The sequence below is a fragment of the Malus domestica genome, chromosome 12 (genome assembly GCF_042453785.1).
Source record: "Malus domestica chromosome 12, GDT2T_hap1".
Lineage (NCBI taxonomy): Eukaryota > Viridiplantae > Streptophyta > Magnoliopsida > Rosales > Rosaceae > Malus > Malus domestica.
The window spans coordinates 4,436,068-4,453,118 of record NC_091672.1 but is presented as its reverse complement, the minus strand read 5'-3'; the positions used below and the strand labels follow the sequence as shown (position 1 = coordinate 4,453,118).

At 37.4% G+C, this 17,051-nt stretch overlaps 1 protein-coding gene across 4 annotated transcripts; it reads left to right on the top strand.

The window, feature by feature from the left end:
* Positions 1-248: 248 nt before the first annotated feature.
* On the top strand, positions 249-17,035 carry LOC103449567 (protein virilizer homolog). 4 transcript variants are annotated; one of them, XM_070809366.1, is made up of 29 exons: positions 302-490; positions 599-652; positions 744-832; positions 2,912-3,035; positions 3,519-4,142; positions 4,285-4,653; positions 4,750-4,854; positions 5,001-5,183; positions 6,122-6,263; positions 6,354-6,535; positions 6,628-6,713; positions 6,790-6,838; positions 7,360-7,426; positions 7,526-8,004; positions 8,081-8,180; positions 8,589-8,716; positions 9,532-9,599; positions 9,678-9,894; positions 10,503-10,718; positions 10,871-11,026; positions 11,102-11,155; positions 11,246-11,460; positions 11,570-11,639; positions 12,170-12,438; positions 13,230-13,410; positions 13,510-14,853; positions 14,951-15,688; positions 15,997-16,068; positions 16,723-17,035. In XM_070809366.1, the coding sequence occupies exons 5-29, from the start codon at positions 3,801-3,803 to the stop codon at positions 16,741-16,743; spliced, it is 5,853 nt and encodes a 1,950-aa protein (XP_070665467.1). In that variant the 5' UTR covers positions 302-490; positions 599-652; positions 744-832; positions 2,912-3,035; positions 3,519-3,800; the 3' UTR covers positions 16,744-17,035. The 4 variants fall into 4 exon arrangements, with proteins under 4 accessions (XP_028946204.1, XP_008387115.2, XP_017191936.2 ...); XM_029090371.2 differs by lacking the exon at positions 599-652 and having other exon boundaries at positions 249-490; positions 6,354-6,532; XM_008388893.4 differs by lacking the exon at positions 599-652 and having other exon boundaries at positions 255-490.
* The last annotated feature ends 16 nt before the right edge of the window (positions 17,036-17,051 follow it).

Here is a 17,051-nt window from a genome sequence, read left to right as displayed (position 1 = left end):
ATCCAACGGTTACAAATAGGGAGCCTATATAAAAGTTATAATAATTACAACCGTTGGATCAAATTTCAAGAATCCAGATAGGCTGTTCAGCAGGCTCCAATCCTCATGCTCAGGAGGGGATCCGATTCCCATGAAGAAGTTAGTTTCTATTTAAATTAATTAATTAAACCCAGAACAATAATTAAAAAGTATTGAACAAAATTATTAATTAAAATAATTTTTTCAAGCCAAGACCTTTTTTCTCTCTCATTCATGTCGGTGACACATAACAAACCTGAAACCCCCTCCTTCCCTCCTCCTCACTTCAAAACCCCCACCTTTTGTTCCGGAGAAGAACCTCCAAAACCCTAGAAATTCAAATTCAACGACTCAAATTTCCATGTTTTCTTGATAAGACACTCGAAAATCACAGCGAATGGGTCGCCCCGAGCCTTGTGTGTTGTTCGCCCAGACCTTCGTCCACCCCCATCTCGATGAATACGTCGACGAGGTTTCTCTCTCTCTCTCTCTCTCTGCAATTTTTTGAATTTTCAATTGATCGCCATTCGGTTAATTTAATGCCTGTTTTGCAACTGATTTACGAATTTTTATTTTTTAGTTACTCTTACTTTCTATGGATTCTGTGTTGCCAATGCATTGATCGAACTACACCGTGTGTATAAATTTCTAAATTTGTTGAATTTATGCTTGGTTTTTACTATTAGTTAAATGTTACTCATTCGAAGCGGAATGTCGTTTTTTAGGTATTGTTTGCTGAGCCCATTGTCATCACTGCTTGCGAGTTCCTCGAACAGAACGTGTCGTTTGCTTCTCAGGCAGTATCACTTCTCGGGTAAGCGGCTTTATCGATTTCGGAATTGTTTCAGCCTTTACCTTTGTTTGTGAATTTTAGAATATTGTGATGGGATCTTTTAGATTAGGCCTGAACATGAACATGCTGGTCATTATATTCAGCATTCACATAAGCTTGTTACAAATACCGTATCTTAGATCCGGCCCAAGGCATATGTTTTCACATCTGACAAAATGTTTTTCTATCTTACGAATGCCATATCTTCTGCTGTAGAGTTTTGGTGGCATCTGCTATTTTGTCAGATGTGAAAGCATGCGTTTTGTTTGGGAATTCTGTTTGTCTTGATGTATCTCCCCTAGATATGAGTTGTTGCTGCGGATTACATATTTAGTGTTCTTCTAGAATTGTCGAAATTGGCGAGTTCTTTTAATTAATATTTCTATTTCTTATTAAAAGAGAAAATATAAAAACATTAGTGCAGTTGCTATTGCAAAGTTTACTAACTTAGTTAAAAGATTCAAAGTCAGAAATCTAGTGAGAGATTTTTTATGGGATAACCAAGGGGAAGGGATAAAACAGGAGTTATTTAGTGAAGGGGAATTCGTTTTAAGATCTAAGGAAAATGTGGTTTAGGTGTTGGAATCTTGATTAAGAGGAAAGCCCCTTGATTGTGGACAAGCAGTTAGCATTTTGTCACCTGAAGTAGGTATTGCCATGGTGCTAGGAGGTGGGGTTCCCATTTCGATGTGGTGTTCAGAGGCTCTTGAAACTCTTCTAGAAGCCTTTGAAGAAACATACAGGGAGTGAATTCCTTTTCTCAAAACCTTTGCTTTGAGATAGGATTAAATTTCTGAAGATAAATGGTGTGGGGATAGGTTGCTTATACTCACGATATGTCAATTGCCAATTTGTCACTCATCCTCTTACCTATTGGGTTGGAATTTAACTTCTAAAGGAGCCTAAATGTCTTTAAATTAACAAAGGCTTTCTTCCCTATTATCAATTTATCAAAATTCTTTGAATGAAAATGTTAACTTTTATTAGGCCTGGTTGATACGGGCTTTTCAATTAAAATTTCCTAAAACTTAAAAATCTTGTTTTAATTGGTTGATTGATGACATGTGTTTACCTATTCTCAATCCAACCCAACATAAATAATTTGGAATTCTAGGATACATAGTGAAGTACAAGTGCTTGTTTGGAGAATTACTCATGGGAGAGTTGAGACGTACAACAATGTTGACCACAGGAGGCCTGATATATCTCTTTCACTTTCATGGTCTTGTATGTGCAAACTTGAAGCAGTCATTTTTGTGGAGAATTGTTGTTGTGAAAACTTTTGGGGGGAAGTGTTGGGTATTGACATTTTTTTTACATTTGTATGGCTTGGAATGGCAAGAACTTTTGAATAAAAGATGGAGGAGGTGTCAAAATTTGGGGATAGATCAGAGAGTCAGGTTTTGAGCTTCTCTGTGGGCATTAGCTGCAGAGTTTTTAGAGATATCCCTTTGCTCTTCTGCATGCCTATTGGGGAGATACAGTTTATTGATTAGTTTTATTGAAGTTTTTTTTCCTGTGTTAGTAACATGTAGGAAGATTGAATGAAACTTTTGCATTAGATATCACTCTGTTTAGATGGTAGACTTCTTGTTCACCGCTTAACATTATGGCTATGTTTGGGTGAGGGACTGACGTAAAGTTAGTAAGGAATGGACTACAAAATGTTAGATAGAGGGGATTAGAAATGCACTTCATGAGCATTACAAAGGAATATGAGAGGGATTTGCAAATAACTACTTGTAAGGAGTCATTAACAAATCCCTCATACATGCTTGTGCCATGATTATGTAGTGCATCTCTAGTCCCTTTTGTAGTCTATTTCTTCCTCACTTAGCCTCCATGCATTGGAAATTGGAAGCCCCTCACCCATACTTAGCCTGTATTTGTTCTCTTTCTGAATTTCAAAAATAGGTTTCCATTCTTATACCAAAAATCAATAAAATTTTGGGCTTTTACCACTGAAATTTAGTTTGCCTGTTGTGCCAGATTATGCATGATAGATATTGCATTAGTATCAATGTCGTATCAATGTTTTGAAGTGCTAATTGTTGTTTACAGGGCTACTTCACCTCCTTCATTTGCTTTGGAGGTATTTGTTCAATGTGAAGGGGAGACAAGGTTCAGGCGCCTCTGTCAGCCTTTCCTATATTCTCCTTCTTCTTCAAATGTGCTAGAAGTAGAGGTAATTATCATATTTACACATGATTATGGTACATGCTGTATTTTGCAAATTTCTGCTCCTGTTTTTGAGTACCTTCCGATGGTGGACTGTCAATGTTGAGATGACGAGTATGTTCCAGTTTATAGATTTATTTGTTTTAGCTTTTTAAAATGTGTTTATTCCCTCCGTAAGTAATGATTTTAGGTCATCTTAAACTTCTTATGTGTAATCTACCTCTCTATGAGTAAATAAATTTCTAGACTAGCATTATACTAGAAAATCATAATTTAATGGGTGGACAAATGCACTTGGAGAAAAAAGAGTTGGGAACATTTTGGTTTCAGTTTGTTTTGTTCCTGTTCCCTTCTGCTTGTCCTAGCTATAGGTGAACCTATTGTTAATATTGATGAACAGTCTCCTTATGTATTGCTATAACACACATTTACAAGCATATTGCTGTTTCTTCTCTTGACTATTCTCACAGGAGTCATTGCTTATCTGCAGGCTGTTGTAACTAATCATCTCGTTGTAAGGGGCAGCTACCGCAGTCTGACCTTAGTCATATATGGAAACACGGCAGAAGATCTAGGGCAATTTAACATTGAAATTGATGATAGCTCGATAACTAATCTTGTTAGCTCTTCTGAGGGAAAGCTTGAAGACCTCCCTCTTGCTTTACATTCAACTAATCTGACAACTGGGGAATCCATATCAGCTCTTAATACTCTATCTCTACCTGTTGCGGCATCAGATATATCTGTTGAAGCTAAGCATTTATTACAACTGATGTTGAAGGTTTTTGAGTTGCCCAATCTAGGTGATGCATTGCATAAAGTTGTCGCTGCTGTAGTAACAGCTGCCACTTCTTATGTCACCTCCTCTTGGGGAAGATCCAATGAGTGTGAAGAGTTGCGCAATGTTCTTAGTGAGGCCAGAACAAAGGTTATGGAGCTCTATAAAGTCGTTAAACACGAATCAGGGAATGGCTTAGCTGAATCACATGAAGACAACGGGCTTTTTGAGTTTGAGGCTGAATTAGCAAATTCTAAACAGTTGGTGGATGTGTTAAGTCAGTACTTTCAGTTTAGTAGGGAGTTCTTGAGTGTTGTGCATCACCAACTTCCGCAGGTGATTAAATTACAATTTCTTTCATTTCTGTACTCCATATTTTCAAAATACAACAGACAAAGGCATGTGCTCTCTCTCTCTTTCTACCTGTGTGCCCACATTGAATGTGATCCATTTTTTAATGTTGTATCTTTGTTTTCAGAATACAAATGTCATGTTGGGGTTGAGTGTGGCTTTTCTTTTGTGCTCTGGAAGAGAGAGTTGCTTTCATTTTGTTAGTGGTGGGGGAATGGAGCAGCTTGTACATGCTTTTTGTTGTGACAAGCAGAATTCAACTGCCACTACATTACTACTACTTGGAGTTGTTGAGAAGGCTACTCAGCATTCTTTTGGGTGTGAAGGATTTTTAGGTTGGTGGCCACGTGAAGATGAAAACATCCCATCCGGTGTCAGTGATGGTTATAGTAGATTGTTAAATCTGTTATTGCAAAAACAGCGTCATGATATTGCTTCTTGTGCAACTTACGTCCTTCATCGGTTAAGATTTTATGAGGTTGCTTCAAGATTCGAGGTATACTTTCACTTTGGTGACACTGTTTGTGGTTTTACTTGTGTTTGTGCGACCTATATTTTAAGTGGTTTCTTATGGTAATTCTATTCTTTGCAGTGCGCAGCTTTATCGGTTTTGGGTGGTCTATCTACTGTTGGTAGAGTCACAAGTGGAACTCTGGACATGCTTATCTGTGCAAAGTCACAACTTAAAAAGCTGTTGGTCAGTTCAGTTATCATTTTGTTGCTTTTGTTTTCAGCTATGTGAATCCTTTGGATATATTTTTTCCACTTTAGATGTCACTGAAACTTGCATTGCAATTTTTTTATTCATACTTAATAATTACTTATTGACAAGTATTTATGCAGAAATTGATAAATTCACGTGGTCCAATTGAAGATCCTTCTCCAGTTGCCCAAGCAACCAAATCCTTGATTCTTGGTCAGATTGAAGGTTTGTTGTCAATCAAAGCATCCAATAACTTGATTGCTTCTTCAAATTGTTGTTTCTCAAATTCGGATATCGACATGCATTTGCTGGCTCTTCTCAAGGTAAATTTCCCTGTTTTCTCTTTCAGCTTCTTCCTAAAAAACTGAGCTATGGTTAATTTATATGGTTTATTTGTATAGTCTCTATGATGTATGGCCTATTACTGCTCCATATTTCACTATTATTCTAAATTACATACCTTTTTGTCAGTAATTTTAAAAGGGTGAAAGTCTAGGCTTGGGACTAACTTTGTTAGAATTGAAAACTAAACTTCCCAGAACATTGGCAGACCAAAATAGAGAGGTAGAAGTAGCATGTAGCAAGGAAACTAAGTATGTGATAGTAGGGATGCGGTGGAGAAATATAGTTTTGGATAGATCTGACTGACAGAGGATGGTCCATGTTAAAAAACCTGACTCCCCAAAGACTTGGTTGTTTATGTATTATATGTTAATGAACATAGGGGTAGAGTTAATATTTTATTAGCTCAACTCTATATCCAAATTGTTGCATCACCGTAATAATCACTTGGAAAGAGACTAAGAAATACCTTGCAGTACTTGGATCTAACGGAAGACTTGGCACAAAACCGAGCTCAGTGGCGTTCTAGGATTCATACAGCCGACCCCACATAGTGGGTTAAGACTTTGTTGTTGTTATTCAACTGCATGATCAAATTAAATCACTAAAATACCCTCAAGTTCGTTATCCAGAATCAACACAAATTAAACTCTCTAATCTGTTCATCCCTTAATCAGGTGAAGTTTTGTCCATAAAATTGTTTTTTTTCCAACTTTCCTATCATTTTCCCATGTGTTCACACTCTCTTTATTCTGCATCACAGTTTAAATTTAGGTAGTTGTTCTTGTTTACTTTATGTATTGCAATTTATGTTGCAATTTGCAACTGATATTTTAACTTTTTCTTTGTTGCTCAATGTTCAAACAATATAACCATATTAGTTTTTGACTAAGCAATGTTTAAAATACCTTGGTAACAGGAGAGGGGATTTCTACCTCTATCAGTTGCAATATTGTCGTCATCCATATTGCGTTCAGAAGTCGGATGTGTGAGGGACATATTTGTGGATGTTGTGTCATCAATTGAGGCCATAATTCTCTCCCTTCTTTTTTGTCGCTCAGGTCTCTCTAATGCTCTCCTATTATCAACCTTCTTATATCTGTCAAATCCAGATCATGTTAATGACAATTATGACATGTTTTCTTACTCAGGCTTAATTTTTCTTCTGCACCACCCTGAACTTTCTGCAACAATAATAGGTGCACTAAGGGGTGCTGATGATGTGAATAAGGATGCGTGTCTTCCTCTTCGATATGCATTTATTTCATTATCCAAAGGATTCTTTTGTGCTCCACAGGATGTTGGAATGATTGTTGGGGTCCATTTGAGGGTGGTTAGACTTTTGGCCCCTGTTGATTTTAAAATCTCTGTTACAGACTTTCAGCTAAGAGCCTAAGATAGAAACTTTCTAATGCTTTGGTGCAGGTTAATGCTGTAGACCGTTTGCTTACTGCAGCACCTAACTCTGAAGAATTTTTATGGGTGTTGTGGGAACTGTGTGGTCTTGCAAGGTGGAACGAAATTCATCTTGTTGATTTTCAGTTGTTAATACATGGTCTTTAACCACTTTTCTGTTTTGATTTGCAGGTCTGACTGTGGACGTCAAGCATTATTGGCTCTGGGGTATTTTCCGGAGGTACTGATGAATTTGCTTTCTGAAACCATATAGTAATAATTATTGCACAAGTCTTCTTCCAACCAATTTAAACTAGCTTGATTTTAAAATACAACTTTTTTCATCTATATGGAACTTATCTTGGCTTTTGGAAATCATTCTTATATTAATGATTTACTAAATGGTAACTAATTTGCTAAGTTCTTATATTGAGTTCTAAATTTTTCATATTTCACATTATATTTTTGAAGTTTTGTTTTGTTTGATGGGTACAAACAGTTTGAACTTAGGCCTCATGTACAAGCCAAAGAGGGTTTACCAACTAACCTTAAGCAGTATTATGCAATTTTATTTTGGTATATAATTATTGTCACAAATGTAGATTTGTATGGTAGTTTTACAAGTTCCAAAATCTAACAATGTAGTATCTGTGGTATCTGAACAATAGTTCTGTATGTTGTTCTTGGTATTCCTATTGTTAGATTATTCTTTATAGATACATACTTCAGTTATTGACAAATGAGTGAATATCCATTTTGTAGGCTGTTAAAATTTTGATTGAAGCTTTACATTCTGCCAAGGAAACAGAGCCGCTTGCTAAAAATAATGGTTGTGCACTTGCCTTCATCTAAATCTGAAAGTTTGACAATTATGTGCTTTTTTAGTTATGTATTTAGTATTCACTCAGTTGATGTTCTGGATATTCAGGAGCCTCGCCGTTAAATATTGCCATATTTCACTCAGCTGCTGAGATTTTTGAAGTGATTGTTTCTGATTCCACTGCATCTTCTCTTGGATCTTGGATTGGACATGTTATGGAGCTCCATAGGGCTTTACATTCCTCTTCTCCTGGGTCAAATAGGAAAGATGCCCCCACACGGCTGTTGGAATGGATAGATGCTGGTGTAGTATATCATAAAAATGGGGCAACAAGTCTTATACGGTATGTTGCTATGTTGGCTTCTGGAGGAGATGCTCACTTGACTTCAAACATACCGCTGGGGGCAGATTTGGCAGATGTAGAGAATGCAATTGGAGATACATCTAGTGGTTCTGATGTGAATGTTATGGAAAATCTTGGAAAGTTTATATCTGACAAGACTTTTGATGGTGTTAATCTTCGTGACTCTTCTGTAGTACAGTTGACAACAGCATTTCGCATTTTAGCGTTCATTTCAGAGAACTCAGTATGTGATTTTCTACTTTTTTATTTACCGTTATAGTGAATTTTTTACGTTGCTCATGTTTATTTTGTTGATGTAGACTGTTGCTGCTACTTTGTATGATGAAGGTGTTATACCAATAATCTATGCAGTTCTGGTCAATTGTAGGTCTATGCTTGAGAGGTCCTCAAACAGTTATGGTATGTTGATTGGAAATAGTTGATTTGCATATATATTGTATAACCATTATAAGTGTTTCTTTGAAAAGTTTGCTACCAAACTTGTCCCATCAAAATCCAAATATTTCTACACTGTAAACTTAGGGGGAAGAGGTGATTTCAACATCACCTCAACTTTTGAGTGTCAAGAGTTCTCTGTACATTTATATGTCCTTGCTCTCTGTTCATTACGTTCTTTGCTGTCTGCAATTTGGCTTCCCCAACTTTTCTTCCTCTTGCTTATAAGTTTGTTGCAGTTACAGATTCCTCTCATTTCTTTTAGAACCTTCTCCTCAAATTAGACACTTCTTATTGTACAATATTCTGATATTTTAATAGGTCCATTTTGTTTGACTTGTGGAAATTTTGCTCTTATTTTGTCTTGAACAGACTACCTTGTTGATGAGGAGTGCAATACTACATCAGATTTATTGTCGGAACGTAATCATGAGCAGAGTTTAGTTGATCTTCTTATTCCTACAATTGTGTTGTTGATCAATTTGTTGCAGAAATTGCAGGTTTGCTACATTTTGTTCCTAGCTTCTATATGATTGATTTATGTATATGGGAAGTTTTGTTTGATTGAGAGAAGCAGCATTTCACATTGGAGCAAAGTTGTCTGTAAACGGTTACTATCCAATCTGGATGCTCACATCATTCATGTTAGAGATTCTAAAATGTTGGTAATCTCATTGGATAAAACAACCTTTTATCTAGGGCATAGGATAGATGTGTTGACATTAGCAGCTATGGTTTTGGTCATATTATATCATAGGATTGATTGGCTTTAAATCTAACTAAGTTTTGAGAAAATCATGACTAACAAACTGCCAGATGCTGAAATGTTGGTAATCTCACTAGATAAAAAAACCTTTTTATGTAGGGCATAGGATAGATGTGTTGACATTAGAAGCTATGGTTTTGGTCATGTTATGTCATTGGATTGATTGGCTATGAATCTATCTAAATGGAATTTTCCCTTCATACTACCCATGACTTGTAGAAAAGAGGGAAATCTTTTCCTTCTATGCAGGGCAGAGAATAGTTGTGTTTGGTTTTATCCATGAATATATCTCATTTTTGAGAAAGGATGCTTTCACTACCTCACGCTATAAACAAACTGTTAAATGGAAATTTCATTACATCCTACTGATTTGTAAATAGGAAATGCTTGATTGTTCCATCCTTCTGTTTTTAGATCTGGGAATTGCATGAACTTGCTGCTGCATTTTAATTTTCAGTTCATTTGGGACTTGCACACTGTTTGTATTTGTAAGATGTATGCTCTCACCGGTTGTAAGTTAAAATGTGGTCTTTTGACCGCTATCTGTAGGAAGTACAAGAGCAGCACAGAAATACCAAGTTATTGAATGCCCTTCTACGATTGCATAGAGAAGTAAGGTAACTGTGTCGTCCTCATTTTCCTCTTCCCTAGACGTGTTAGTTGTATTCATACATAATGAATTTATTCAATTGCAGTCCAAAATTAGCCGCATGTGCAGCAGACTTATCCTCTCCATATCCTGTTTCTGCACTTGGTTTTGGAGCTATCTGTCATCTTCTGGTGTCGGCACTTGCTTGTTGGCCGGTCTATGGTTGGACTCCTGGCGTTTTTCACTCCCTCCTTGCTAATGTTCAAGTTCCTTCTTTGCTGGCCTTGGGTCCAAAGGAAACATGTAGTTTGCTTTGTCTTCTGGTATGCATTTCTTCTCTTGTTCCTTTCTTTTGTTTTTGGGAATATAATGTAGAACAGTCATTGTAAGTGATTTAGTGAAAGATTAAAGAGACGTTTCATAAGGAGCTTCACTTAGAGCTGTCTGAGACTTTCCTAGTAGCAGGATCATTAAAAACAGCAGTGGTTTAGCATGCCTAGTCCATTTTAGTTATTCATAGTGAACTTAACAACCCTCGTGTATCTGTAACTAGTGGTGCTTACTCCATTCCCGGTTTCTGTTTATTGTGCGCTTGCTGTACCAAAGAGAGTGAATACATACAGCATCATGTTATACTGATTATTCACTTTGTAAATTTCGGAGTGATTCTTTTCTTGGCCGGTAACTTGGACTGTATTCAATGCTTTTGGTTTAAACTGCTTGTCTAAATTGTTATTTTGATATAATTAACGATCATTGACCACGTCTAGTTTCTTTTCTGATACTTTGTTTATTGAGTTGGTAAATGTGGCATACTTTGCCTAAACCATCAGTTATGTTATAATTTCCACCTTTGTGGGCTGCTAAACAATGTATGACACATGTTTTAACATGTTTTCTCTTGTGTTTTCTTCCTTTCTGGGAATGCAAGAATGATTTATTTCCTGATGAAGGGGTCTGGCTCTGGAAAAATGGGATGCCCTTGTTGAGTGCCCTTAGAAAGTTGTCTGTTGGGACTGTTTTGGGTCCTCAGAAGGAGAGACAGGTCAATTGGTATTTGCATCATGTGCACCTGGAGAAGATGCTCAGCCAATTGACGCCACATCTTGACAAAGTTGCCCAGATTATTCAACATTATGCTATCTCCGTATGTGATTTCTTTCAGTGAAGTTACCTGTTATTTTACTTTTTGTTTTCTTTCTCGTACCTCTGAGAGAAAAGAGTAGGCAGTGGACCCACTATTAATGAATACTCGCAGCTTTTGTCATCTTGCACGACTAATGAGATCACTTTAAACAGGCACTGGTGGTCATTCAAGACATGCTTCGAGTCTTTATTATTCGTATTGCTTGCCTAAGAGCTCAAAGTTTTCCCATACTTTTACGACCCATATTCTCATGGATTCGTGATCATGCGTATGATACATCTTCGCCATCAGATACAGATGCTTATAAGGCAAGTTTCTTGCCACTGTTAAAAATTAATAGTTTGTGTATTTTTGTATATTTAAGTATCCTCTTCTCTTTCCAGGTTTATAGATATATTGATTTCATTGCTAGCTTATTGGAGCATCCACGTGCCAAGGTTTGCATTTTAATTTCTGATTTATTTTGTTCCCTTCCTTTTGACTATCAAAGAAGCATTGGATTTTTAATTTCGGTTTTCCTTTTGCAGTCACTATTATTGAAGGAGGGTGCATTTAAGTTGCTAATCAGAGTGTTGGATAGTTGTTTAGTTGCCACTGAGACAGAAGGAATAGAGAATCTTGATGGTAGAAGTTCAGCTACATTTGGATTCGGTTTGCTCAATTGGTGCCTCCCTGTATTCAAGTCCTTCTCATTGATTTTCATTCCTCAAGCATCTCCACACCATGCTGGGGGAAATGATTTGTAAGTAGATAATATACATATACATATATATGTTAATGTTATTTCTTTTCTTTTTAATTGGATGATACAATTTGAATTTGTGTATGCTAAACTACTTCTGGTTTAATAGGCACGAATTTGAAAAGTTGAGTACTGAAGATTGCAAAATCTTTTTAAAGTATTTCCTCAGGTTTTGTCAGGTAACTCTTTCCTTCCTCTGTACCTGAAGTTGGACTAGTGTATGTTGGTCAATGGGATATTTTTCCAGTAGCTAGTTTTTGTTGTTTACTGTCTCGCTGCCCAATGGATCTGAAAGAGTAAATAAGAATTGCGCTTGAACACAAAATAAGCAAAACTTGGTATTCTGAAGACATTTGGGAAAATTGAGTATTAAAGATGATAATGATAATAATTTTCTGGGACTTCCTTCTAATGATTTTGAGCTGTTATGGAATTATTAATATGACAAGCGACTATATCAACTTCACATTGTAAAATGTCGACTCAGATTACTAATATCTAGATGAGGAAAGAATTCTTTAGTTATATATATTTTTTTGCAAGAAAGTAATTGGGGAGAGATTGAGAAGTATAAAGCACCATGGACGGTCCATCAGAATCAGACAACTAAGATATAACCATACTATTCAAAAACTGTACCAAATGGAAGAAACCAGTAAAAGATTTGGCTCTTCTTATTTGATTTGTTGAGAGTATCCTTCCTTTCCAGGTTCTACCAGTTGGAAAAGAATTACTTGCCTGTCTTACTGCTTTTAAAGAACTGGGTGCTTGCAGTGAAGGTCAAAAAGCTTTAGCAGCCACTTTATATCCTGCCCTCTCTGTTGAGGACCATGAATGGAGAAAGAGTCCCCCATTGTTAAGTTGCTGTAAAAACTTGTTAAGATCAGTTTACTCTAAAGATGGGTTGTCAAGTTATGGAATTGAGGCCGTCAATGCATTGTCTGTGGGATCTTTCCGCTTCTGCCTTGATGGGGAAAGGTGACTACTCTTACCTTATCGGCTATTTTACCAAATCATAATTTTAGGGTAGACTTGTTAATTGTTGTATGTTTTGAGTTGTTTAACATTGTCAATTTGTTTGCCTAAAAACCATCTAGGTTTCATGGCATTGTGTCCTTGAACTATGTTCTTTTTTTCCTTCTACTTCTTTCATTTAGTTGTTTCACATACTTGGCAAACTTCAGAGCTATAAAAGATGACTGTCCCTTAAAGTTAAAGTGTTTTTTTGTTTGTTTTTTTTTCATATGTAGGGAGTTTGTTGCTCACTGAGGCTAAAGATGGTGCCATATAATTAATTTTGCCATATAATTAATTTTTCCAATGGGCCTTTTGTAATGCGACGCACATTGGCTAGAATTAGAAGTACTGGGATATCCTCAAACAGATTTTGAAATGCTTGCAAGTCAATTTTGAGTATAGTGATTTTGGCATTAGTTGCGAAATATGTATACTTTAGGATTCATTAAAATGTTATTTCCTAAGTAAACTTTAGCTTTTTTAGAACCATTATATTAGTATTCTATTTCCTGATCACCTGAAGTAACTTTGCATTACAATTGTATGACCTTACTTGAACAGGGTTTGTGCTACAGGTTGTACCTTTCTGTCCTTGAGTTCTGAAGTAATTTGGGGCGTCTCTATGCACATGTGTTATAATATATATATTGGCTTTGGTTTCTTCTGTTCAGTATCTGCATTCTTTTAAGCTTTGGAATGGAATTTGTAATATCCATGTCACTGGTTAGACTTATTGCTTGGTTCTTTGTTAGATTGAATCCAGACATGGTTGTTGCGGTGAGACTCCTGTTCGGAGTGTCTGATGATGATATAGCTGAAGCAGATGGTGTGCCTGATGAAAACTTGAGCTATATTCATGAATTGACCTCTCAATTGAAGACCATGGAGGCTGATCATATTGCCGGCTCTGATACTCAAACCCTTCTGTATCAGGTATAACTGGTTTTGATTTCTTCTTTCATGGGATTCTTTGTAATCTCCAAAATTGTTTGCATAATATTAATATCTGACATCATCTTCATCAATGCACAGGTTTTAGAATCTGCGAAATCATTAACATTGCTATTGCAAAAACCTAGTTCGTCATTAAAGGTGGATGATGTCTTTTCTGTTGATTCCGTACCTCTGTCACGAAATATTCTAGTTTCTTTAAATACCCATATAATGCCAGATGGTGGTGCTGAAATGGATTGTGATTATCTTTACCAAGGATCACTTGGAGACAAGTTTCACTGGGAGTGTCCTGATAAATCATCAGAATCAAATCTTAAAAGGAAACAGCTGCCATCACTTGATGGCCCAAATAGGCGTGCGAGAGGAGAAAACTCCCCAGCTGAAACTGCAAATCAAAATGTGTTTTCACGAGGACTGGGTTCAACTACTGCATCATCGGGTCCTACTCGTAGGGATACCTTTCGGCAGCGCAAACCAAATACCAGCAGGCCTCCTTCCATGCATGTTGATGACTATGTTGCAAGAGAAAGAAATGATGGTGTTTCTACTTCTAATGTAATAGCAGTCCAGCGGGTGGGATCTACTGGTGGGCGACCTCCGTCAATTCATGTAGATGAATTTATGGCCAGGCAAAGGGAACGCCAGAATCTAGCGTCGCCGGTTGTTGCAGATGCGGCTGTACCGGTGAAGAGTTCAACTCCTGTGAATGACACAGCTACAGAGAAGTTCAACAAGCCTAAACAATTGAAAGCAGATCTTGATGATGATCTTCAGGGCATTGACATAGTATTTGACGGTGAGGAGTCTGAACCTGATGACAAACTGCCCTTTCCTCAGCCGGATGATCACCTGCAACAGCCTGCTCCTGTCATTGTTGAGCAGAATTCTCCCCACTCTATTGTTGAAGAGACAGAGAGTGACTTGGCGACTCCAGTAGCATCTAACATGGATGAGAACACACAAAGCGAATTTTCTTCTAGGATGTCAGTATCACGTCCTGAAATTCCATTGACTCGTGAACCCAGTGTTTCTTCAGATAAAAAGTACTTTGAGCATTCTGACGACTCGAAGACTGCTATACTACACAAGGCTTCTAGTGGTTTTGACTCTGCAACAACAGCAAATAGTCCTAGATTCCCTGTTTTTGCTTATAATAACTCTGCAGCATCTTCCATACAGATACCAGTTGATTCTAGGATGACTCCACAAAATTTCTTTCCAAAGAATAGTCCGCAACATGCTGGCAATGTGCCTCCAGGATTTTATGACCAGAGATTTCTTCCAAATCAACCTCCTTTACCTCCCATGCCACCTCCCTCAACAGCTGTGATATCGCAGACTTCTGATTCTGTTCCAAGTCAATCATCCCCTTTTATGAACTCTATGACTGATGTACAGCAGTCACTTCCGACACCCTTTCAGGTAAGTTCTGTAGACATTTTTCTTCACCTGTCTCGTGTAGCTGTCTCTTGCTGGTTTATATGCATTTATGTAACCTCTTTGCTGTGCTTCATTGCAGATTCGCTCAGATTATCTTTCTCCCTTCAATAATGGTTCCACATCTTCAAGAAATTTCATCTCTTCTCCTAGTGGGGCTGTCAGACCACCTCCACCACTTCCTCCTACACCACCTCCTTTTTCCTCTAGTCCATATAACTTAACGCCCAATAGAACTATTACACAGTCTTCAGTATATAATCAGACAAGTGTGGGAACAACTGAACTTCTTCATAGCTCTACTACACCTTCAGGGGCCAGAGTAAATACCTACTCGCCATCTCCGCACATGGTTTTCCGACCTGGTTCTAATTCTATGAGTCCTTATGGAAGCATCCCAACTCAGCTGCAAGGCGACAATGCAACTGTTTTGCAGAATCTCTCTATCGCTCAGTCTTCCATTCAGGCAATTCATTCCCTTGCTCAGTTGCAGCCGCTGCAGCCACCACAGGTTCCACGCCCTCCACAACCACCTCAGCATCTTAGGCCACCTATGCAAGCTTCACAACAGTTGGAGCAAGGTGTATCTATGCAGAACCAAGTTCAAATGCATTCACTACAGATTCTGCAACAGCCACATGTTTCACCTATGCATGCTTACTATCAATCCCAACAGCAGGAGTTTGCTCATGTACAGCAGCAACAGCAAGTTGACCATTCTCAACAGCAGGCAATGCATCAATCAGGGGATGGTACATCCCAGCAACAAGATCCAGCAATGTCGTTACATGAATACTTCAAGTCTCCAGAAGCTATTCAGGTATTTGTTACGTAGGATACTTGCAGAGCGAAAAAACCTTTTCATGAGTTCTGGATTTCCCTTCAATTTTGGAGACCATTTGGTGCCGTCTTAGGGGAAAAAATGCATCTGTGAAGAACTTCAGTTTTAGAGCTTTCTTCAAATAGACTTTTTAAAATGAAAACAAAAAACAAAAAAACTTTTGTGAAAGATGTTTCTGGAGATGCTCTTTCATATGGACCCTTGCACTTTCTGCCTAAAGCTTTTAGATGTGTTTGACCGATTTGACCTTTGCTCTCTTGTAATTATTTGTTTTCCTTCTATGACAGTCTTTATTGAGTGACCGAGATAAACTTTGTCAGCTTTTGGAGCAGCATCCAAAGTTAATGCAGATGCTTGAGGTATTTTCTTTTGTCTTGGGCTCCTATATCAGCCTGCTAGTTCGTGTTACCTCTTATTAATGGTGTTGCTTTTCTTAATCTTGAATGATGGGGAATACATAATGAACACCAAATGTGTAGGGTTTTAGATATAAATGAGGCTAAAACAGTTTAAAAAAAAAAAAAAAAAAAAGAACGCATGTGAAATGACTATAAATGGTTTTGAATGAACCACAAGGAATCTTTGTTATCAAGTGTTTTTAAAGTTCTATTCTTTTAATTTCAGTTTTGGTTAGTATGGACCGTAATAATCTGATAATATACAACAAAGTGCCCAGGCTTGAATTCTCTCCTCCCATATAGGTCCTTAGTTGACAATTGACGTGCGTATTACTTGATGGCTTAAAGCTTCTTTCCACTGGATTTGTTTGGAAATTTCTTTTTATGGCTTAAACATGACGTCTTGTCTTTGTTTGCCCTGAACATGTCTTTCTAAATTTTAATAACCGAGTTGAGTCTCTTCCTCGTATGGCTTTTGGTTTACTTTATTTGTTCTCTCCTTGTATGTTTCTGCCTGGAGAGGGGCATATTTCTTGTTTGTCCTCGTTGCAAGGTGACCTTGGATGCTATGCCGTTCTAACGTTCTAGATTTGTTTGGTTCTTGTGAATTAACAGGAGAAGTTGGGCCAGATATAACGGAAGGACCAAGAATCGGACGAGTTTCTCAGGCTTCCTTTTAGGATATACTCGGAGCTATCAAGTGATGATCGAAGTCTTGCAACCCCAAAGCATCTAGGAGGTTAACCTTTGATCAATCATTTATTTTTTTGGTCACCTGAAATTTTGTATCGCTAATGTACTATAAAACTGTACATTATATTTTTCCCACCTTGATAATGTAATTCAATCCTATAAGGAAAGGTGTCATATTATTAGTGTAATTCCTGCCTGGTTTAATTAGCTGCAATTCAAACGCGTTTAATCGGTAGCTCGAATGTGCATTT